The 7,451-nt window shown below is 52.5% G+C and overlaps 1 protein-coding gene across 3 annotated transcripts; it reads left to right on the top strand.

Moving 5' to 3' along the window:
* Positions 1-4,400: 4,400 nt before the first annotated feature.
* On the top strand, positions 4,401-6,185 carry MID1IP1 (MID1 interacting protein 1). Of its 3 annotated transcripts, none has more exons than XM_015619960.3 (2): positions 4,401-4,561; positions 4,952-6,185. In XM_015619960.3, exon 2 carries the CDS (start codon positions 5,099-5,101, stop codon positions 5,591-5,593), a length of 495 nt encoding a protein of 164 aa, XP_015475446.1. In that variant the 5' UTR covers positions 4,401-4,561; positions 4,952-5,098; the 3' UTR covers positions 5,594-6,185. The 3 variants fall into 3 exon arrangements, with proteins under 3 accessions (XP_015475446.1, XP_015475583.1, XP_015475655.1); XM_015620097.1 differs by having other exon boundaries at positions 4,559-4,763; XM_015620169.1 differs by lacking the exon at positions 4,401-4,561 and adding an exon at positions 4,568-4,763 and having other exon boundaries at positions 4,949-6,185.
* The last annotated feature ends 1,266 nt before the right edge of the window (positions 6,186-7,451 follow it).

Below are 7,451 nucleotides of genomic sequence, written 5' to 3'. Positions count from 1 at the left end.
GCACAGCTATACGGATTTCTCCACGTTTGCTGCTGACTTACAGAGACACAAGGGAGAAAAAATCAGACCCAGTTGCAATCTTTTCCCCTTCATCCTCTTCATATTCAAGCTCTTTTTTTTTTTTTTTTCTTTTCTTCTAAATTCCTATTATTAACACAGGAAGGAAAAAAAAAAAAAAAAAAGAATCCCTGGGATCCCTGGTGCATCCTTGGAGTGGCTGCAGCCTCATCATGGATGACTAGACAACCGCCACTGTGCCACATAATGAGGAGCACACATGCTGCACCGGGAGATACTAATGAGGGAGCTACAGCCCCCTTAGCCCTCTCCAGTAAATCCGTGTCTGCAAGCCATGTTTTATTTATCAGGCTTATTATGGCAGCACTAAGGAGCCATTTGAAAAGGGCCGCTGCTGTCCTGGGCACTGCACACTGCAGTGCCTGCTCAGACCAGCTTCCAGGGAAGATGGATGAGGCTGGCAAGAGATAGGGGAGAGGGATGCTATGCACACGCCATGCAAACAATCTGTGGCAGCATTTATCCCACCGGCTCCTTTAAGGAGGGAGAGGATTCTGCCTGTTCCAACCTCACAGCACTAGCTAGATGATTCCAGGCCCTGAAAATACACAGTAAACAGATTGAAGCTGTGCGTGTAATGATTTCTAGGAAAGCTGAGGAAGCAAGGACTTGACAGACCTGGAGAGACCCAGGCGCAAACTGCAGCCAGGCAGCTCAGAGCTGCCTGAGACAGCTGCCTGCCTGCCCAGCACTGCTCCCTGATCCCACTGCCAGCAGAGCTCCTGCTGGATCTCACACTTTTCACCACACACTGCTGCTCTGTGCCAGGATGTGAGGATGCAGAGCTCTTGTGCCGCTCTTGGCAGTGTGCGGTCTCGTGCAGATCTGTGCACGTGCCAGAGGGAAAGGGGATTTACCATCACCCCTGCCTTCTCCAAACATCCTCCTGACCCCTCTGCACATCCTCACAGAGGCTTCTGTGCACTTTGGAGAATCACCCCACTTGATCAACAGAAAGAAGAGTAAAAGGCAGCTAAATGAAAGATAGGAGAGAGATGAGTAAATCTTTGCAAAACTTACACTGCAGGTCTCAGCAGGGCTCAGACAAATTGGTCTGCATTCCTTTAATATATTAGATTTCTACTTACCCTGTTCATTAGCATGTTAAGCTACAAGGGCTGATTATATGAACCTCATGGAGAGGCATCAATTAAGATGATAAATTTACATACATTCCTTCTGGATGAGAAATGACGAGTTTCCCCAGTTCAGTGCTTGGTACAACTGGACTTGCTTTCAGAAAGAGAAAGAGGTGTTAAATGCGTGCATCTGTACTGCTTCCCAAAATGATGGGAGCAGTTCACAAGTTTGAGCAAAAATGTATGTCAAATAGGAATAGAAAGAAACAACTTACACTTTCCAAGGCTGAACTCTAATCTGCCATGTCACATTGACAACAGATTATGAGAGGAAGTGAAATTCCCAAGAGATGTTGCCCTTACAAGGCTGGCCCAAATGGCACTCCCAGCCTGAAGAATGCAACACTAAATATTTGCACATATTTATCACTTCTTGCCCGCACAAGATCTCATCTTATTTTGCAAACACTGTGCAGAAGAACAACTTCATTGCCACCAAAGTGTGGCCATTTCTGGTCTGCAGCATGCCAGTGGCACCTCTTTCGTGCCAGCATGTGTCTTGGGAAAACTGTGAACAAAGACGGTTTGTTATCCTGTTGCCACTGAACAGAGAAATTAGATAGGCCTTGCAAATGGTATGAAAATCCACGCAAGCTGACAGAATCATCTGTCTTTACTTGAAAAACACTGCACAGCTGCTAATGCTGCCAGAGGAGACAGTCCAGTAGCAGCTCTGTTCCTATAGCTAACCTTTGTAGCACTAACCTCAGAGTTCCTGGGGCTAAAGACTGGTTTACAGCTAAGTCAAACAGTTAATGCCATTAATAGCTGGGTAACAGGAACAGATAAATAGTAACAGCTATAGCTCATCCCTGTTCTTCTTCAGGAAGAAGAAAGAAATAAGGCTCTTGTCCAGAAAGGGCTGAACACCACCAGACCTCATTCATTTCAGAAAAAATTAAAGGTTTTTAGCTAATATAGTAACTTTTACGTGACTCTTGCTTTCCTGAATAGTGGAACCAAGTTTATTTGAGCAGAAAGGTGTTTTCACCTCACACTGCTGGGCTTGTACATCACGAGTGCCTCATCCAGCTGAGGTGCCAGATAAAGACTACTGTTCATGTTGTCATGTTAGTCTCCTTATCCAGGACCAGGACAGGCAAAGGTACACATTTACACTTTCTTGGCCTACCAGATAGTGAACATGCAAACTTTCTCATTACTCAGGGCACGATAAGGGGTTTCCAGCTGATTCCCCTTCCAGGACCTGCATGGCCACGATAACCAGATCACTCTGAAAAGGACACATTTCAAACAAATGCCACCTTCATATAGAACTTTTTGCCATAAATGGGATCCTTTTTTCCCCAAGAGGAGTGGAAAAAGTGCCGTTTCTTTTTCTCTCATGTGGACATACCACAGGAGTAAGGAATATGTGCTCCTTTATTTTGTTAGAACCAGAGCAATCAAGCTTGCCCAGGCTTGTGTTCATGGTGCACATTATACCAGGGACATTTATGTCACATATCAAAATTGATCGGAACATAAGGAAGGTAAAAACAAAACAAAACAAAACAAAAAGAAGCCAATTGCATTATGCTGCTAAGTTTGACTTGAGTATGATCTGTCTCAGCCTAACAGGGGAGGCACATGCCTCACTAAAATATGGAAACATTTACAAGCCAATCTGGAAGCAAAATGTGTGGGACACAAAGAAGACAGGTGTGAGTGAAAATTATTTCATGCTCAGGCCCTAATTTGTGTAATACCATCACACTGAAGACTCAGGTACTTCACCCTTTTGCAGCTCCGAGCTGGCTTGTTTCTGCCAATCCTCCTCCTCCTCCCCAGCCAATATGTTGTAACCTGAGGTAAAGACTTCAGTTTTAATTTGTTCAAATGTTTAATTGTATTAATTTGGAAAGTTGGACGATAAACCAATTCCCCTTGTTTCTAAAGATTTATTGCTTTTTCCAATTTATTGAACATTCAGTGTGGGCTGTATTTCAATTAAAGGCAGCAAAACTGTTAATGGTCTATAAACGACACACTGCATCTATATAAAGATGCAAATATAAGTCGTGGCCAATTTTCTGGCCCGGTGAGATAATTTCTTCTTTTCCCCGTAGTGAATTATCTGCGAACAACCCATAATTTTATACCAGCCCGTATCTCTGGCTACTGCTTCACCGCAAGTATCTGCAGCGCACGAGCTGCCCGCGGTCCCATCCCTCACACAGTCGGTTTGTCACGCAGGGAAGCGGCCTCCTGCCTTCGGGGGAGCGCGGAGGCTGTGGGGAGCAGAGCGGGGAGGCGCTGGGGCAGGCTGCTGGGCCGGTCCCAGCTCGGGCTCCTCGTTTGCGGCATCCCCGGGTCCGGGAGAGGCGGGCCCGGCCGCCGGGTGATGCTCGGGCCGTTACCACGGCAACCGCCCCCCCATCCCGCGCCGCCCGGCCCCACGTGACCCGCGGCGGCGCTCGCGGCCAGCCCGCCTGTTACCAGGGCGGGGGCCCGTGGGGGGGCGCTCTTGTTTCCGATTGGCTGCTGCCGGGGCTCGCTGATTGGCGGAGGGCGGACGGGAGGCGCGCCGATTGGCCGGGCCCGGAGGTGAGGCTGTGGGGTGATGCCGGCCGGCCCGCGCCGCTCCGGGACACAGACAAAGACTGCTCAAAGGCTGCCCAAAGGCTGCCCGAGCTCTTCCCCCGCGCCCCCGGGCTGGCGCGACGCTCTGGGCGCGCTGCTGGGAGGTGGCAACGCGAGCTTGGTCGGGCGCCCACACACCCCGCGCCCTCCCCGCCCGGCCGCCCGCTCCAACTGGCGCTGGGGCACGCGGCGCGCGGAGGGGCGGAGCCTGTGTCACGCTCGCCGAGCGCTCGGCAGCCAATGGGCGGGCCGGGAGAACGCGGGCAGCACGCGGGGCCCGCGTGTCCCCGCGGCACGGGCTGTCAATCACCCGTCAGTCACTCGCCCCGCCCGGAGATGGGGGAGGGCGGACCCGCAGCGCCGCTCCGTCACGGTGCCCCTCGCTGCGACCCGCGCCCCGGCGGCACCGGCCGGCGTTCTGCGGCCGCCGCTGCCTTGTCCCGGGGCTGGGGTGCGAGGGAATCGCCGCCGCACTGGAACGGCTCTCCCGGGGCCTCAGTCCCGCAGTTTCTCGGCCGCCAGCGCCGAGCCCGCGCGACCCGCCCCCCTCGGGATGCCCGCGCTGCGGGCTCTGCTCCCGGCGCCCTCCCCCGCTGGGGGGCGAGAGGCGGAGCCGGCGTGGCCACCGCCCGCCGCCTTTATCTGGCGTGGCGGCGCAGGGGGTGGCACTGGGGAACACCTTGTTGTAAGATACGCGCTATAAATACGGCGCCGGGGATGGGAGCGTGGCCACGGGCGGCGGGGAACAGCTCCGGAGCACGGTGGGTGCCTTCCCCGCGGCAGGGGACAGCTTAAATTTTAATTCAGCGGCGCGGTGCGGGCCTGCCAGCCCCTCGGCCACCCCCAACACCCGGTTCCCGGGAGGAGTTGCGGGGAATTTCTGCGTTTTGCCTTGTTGTGTACGGAGGGGAGCGGCGGCAGCGAGCCCCGGCGGCTGCCGCAGGGCAGGCGGAGGAGCGGAGGGTGAGAGAAGGGACCGGGGGGGAAAGGCTGAAGGAAGGACGCGGGGCTGGGGATAAAGGCGGCGGGGGAGGAGAAGGCGCTGGCGGGAGGGGATGGGAGGATGGGAAGGCGGGCTGGGGGAGGGAGGAGGGAGAGAGGGAGGGAGAGCAGCCTCTAACCCCGGCGCCTCCGCCACCGCCTCCCAGCAGGACTCTGATCGCGAGCAGCCGCCGAGCCCATCCTGCGACGGAGGGCGGCCGGTGCCGCTAGCGCGGAGGAGGAGGAAGAGGTCGCCAGAGGAGCCCCGCGGGTCCGGTCCGAGCCGCGTCGCTGAGCACGCCTGCCCGGCCGCCAACATGATGCAGATCTGCGACTCGTACAGCCAGAAGTACTCCCTCTTCAACGCCATGAACCGCTTCATCGGCGCCGTCAACAACATGGACCAGACGGTGATGGTGCCCAGCCTGCTGCGCGACGTGCCGCTGCTGCTGGAGGAGCTGGACGCGGCGGGCGCCGTGTGCCCGCCCCGGGATGCTGCCCTGTCGCCCGGCGACCCCGGCGCCTACTTCTCCCGCAGGGACATGTACAGCCACTACATGCTGCTCAAGTCCATCCGCAACGACATCGAGTGGGGCGTGGTGCAGCCGCCGGCGGGCGAGGAGGCCGCCCGCAAGAAGGACAAGCTGGGCGGCGGGCCCGCCGAGGAGGGCGAGGGGGAGGAGGACCTGGAGCAGCAGTTCCACTACCACCTCAGCGGACTCCACTCGGTCCTCTCCAAGCTCACCCGCAAGGCCAACGTCCTCACCAACAGATACAAGCAGGAGATCGGCGTCAGCAGCTGGGGGCAGTGAGCGCCGGGGGGGAGCGGGGGAAGGGGCTCCGAGCCGGCGGGAGCGGCGCGTCCCCGCCCGGCGCTGCCGCTGCTGCGGTGGCCGAGGGCAGCGCCCCGGGCCGGGGCTTCCCTGCGCGCTCCCAGGACTGCAGCAGGTTTTCTACCAACGCACAAGAGAGAGAAAGAGATGTAAATTAATCAATACTAGTTTATTAATTATTTTGACCCCCTCCGTGTTTTTTTCGTTGTACGGTCCGGGGCGAGCAGTCGCTGTGCCCGCCCCGGCTGGGAGGCTGAACCCGTACGTGTACGAGGTGGTGGCATTGCTGGCTGATAAGGAGGCTCCACTCAAGCCGATGAACATAACGAAACTGGCACAAAATTGCTTCTGTTACCCCGGAAGGAACCCAGTGAGCTAAGGAGCTAACCATCTCTGTTGTGGGAGAGATGGTGGGTCCCGTGGTTGTACATGTACTGGAGTTTATTTAAAACTTTTTTACTCAGATGTAGAGTATATTCTAAAATAAATGCAAATGTAATAACTAAGAGTGACCTAAACTTTTGGTATGATTTATCTTTCTTTAATTAAATGATATTTTTAACATCTGGAATTCTTCTGTTTTTCTTCTGTTACATTCAGAGCTGCCTTACTAGGTACAGAAATCTGTATGCGCAAGAGAGGGGGTTTTGTGGCTTTGTTTTTTTCCCATCAAAGCATTTAGGCAGTGATGATAACTTGGCATATCTAAAACGTTTGAGTGACCATATTAAACTTAACCATACATGGCCTGAGTTTTGGTAAGCTGTTCCCAGCTGCACGGTGCAGTTGCTCTGTGTGAGTGTTGGCTTGAAGGTCAGTGCCTCTTTAACAAAATCTGAGAAGATCAAGTCATGGTTACTCTGCAGGCAGCGAGTCATGGAAGCTGGAGCGAAGCCTAGGAATGACTCTTGCTTTTTTCAGGAAGTATCTTAATGTACTGTGGGGAGCTCTTTTCTCTCCCTCTGAACAGGTCTGGCAGACTTGCCTCCCCAATCTCTTGCATTTCTTTCCTCTAATCCTCCTTGGATACCGGGAATTAATCGGTTTTATGTTATCCACATTGTATTGATTTCTTTCTCTACTTTTTTTTTTCTCATTCCATGAAGCAAAGTGCCTCAGATTTGGGTGTCTATATTGTGTTCTAATATTAAGTTCTGATATTGAAGTGCACTTGTTGGCTGTGATACAATATATAACAGAGGATGAATGTTTAATAAATATGTAAATCCTTACATTATGTAAGTTTTCTTCTCAGGCACTGAAATGCCAAGTTGGTAGACATAACAGATTTCACTTTGTATCACTACCATCAAATTCAGGGCTTGTTTATTGGTTTGGTTTTTTATTTCTTCTAAAAATAGAATAATTTTTCTCTCAACTTGGAGGACATTTTTGTTTAAATTCAGATATTCTTTAGCACTTTATTTTTCAGCAATGTTAGGACATTGTAGTTAAGCGTGAACACTCCAGACATGGTACTAGTTGGCAGATGCTTTTGTAAGTTAAAACACTTGGCCTAAATCTGGGTTTAAAAATATATATTTTGGAAGGTTTTTCCCTTCTGAGATAAAGAAGAACTTTGTGAGACTGGATAATTTTTAGTTTGGCAATGCTTGTTCTTTTTGTAATGTTTTTAATGCCTCTTCCCCTCCCCTCTTGGGAAGATGCCAGGAAAAAGTCAGGAACAAGGAGAGGGATTACCCTGGTTTCCTAACATGTCAGCTTGCCAGTCTTTCCACGGTCGAACTAATGCAATGCAAAAGATGCAGTGCCCTGTACTGGATGGTGAAGTTTTGTTCTGAAGACAAGGGTGAGAGGGAGAACCTGTTCTGCTGCG

The sequence above is a fragment of the Parus major genome, chromosome 1, assembly GCF_001522545.3.
Source record: "Parus major isolate Abel chromosome 1, Parus_major1.1, whole genome shotgun sequence".
In the NCBI taxonomy this organism is placed as follows: Eukaryota; Metazoa; Chordata; class Aves; order Passeriformes; family Paridae; genus Parus; species Parus major.
Note: the sequence above shows the minus strand (reverse complement) of the source record. Positions and strands in the feature narration are given on the sequence as shown.

Excerpts from the sequence above, each read along its gene's own strand:
- MID1IP1 (XM_015619960.3), top strand. The coding sequence starts at position 5,099 with ATGATGCAGATCTGCGACTCGTACAGCCAGAAGTACTCCCTCTTCAAC.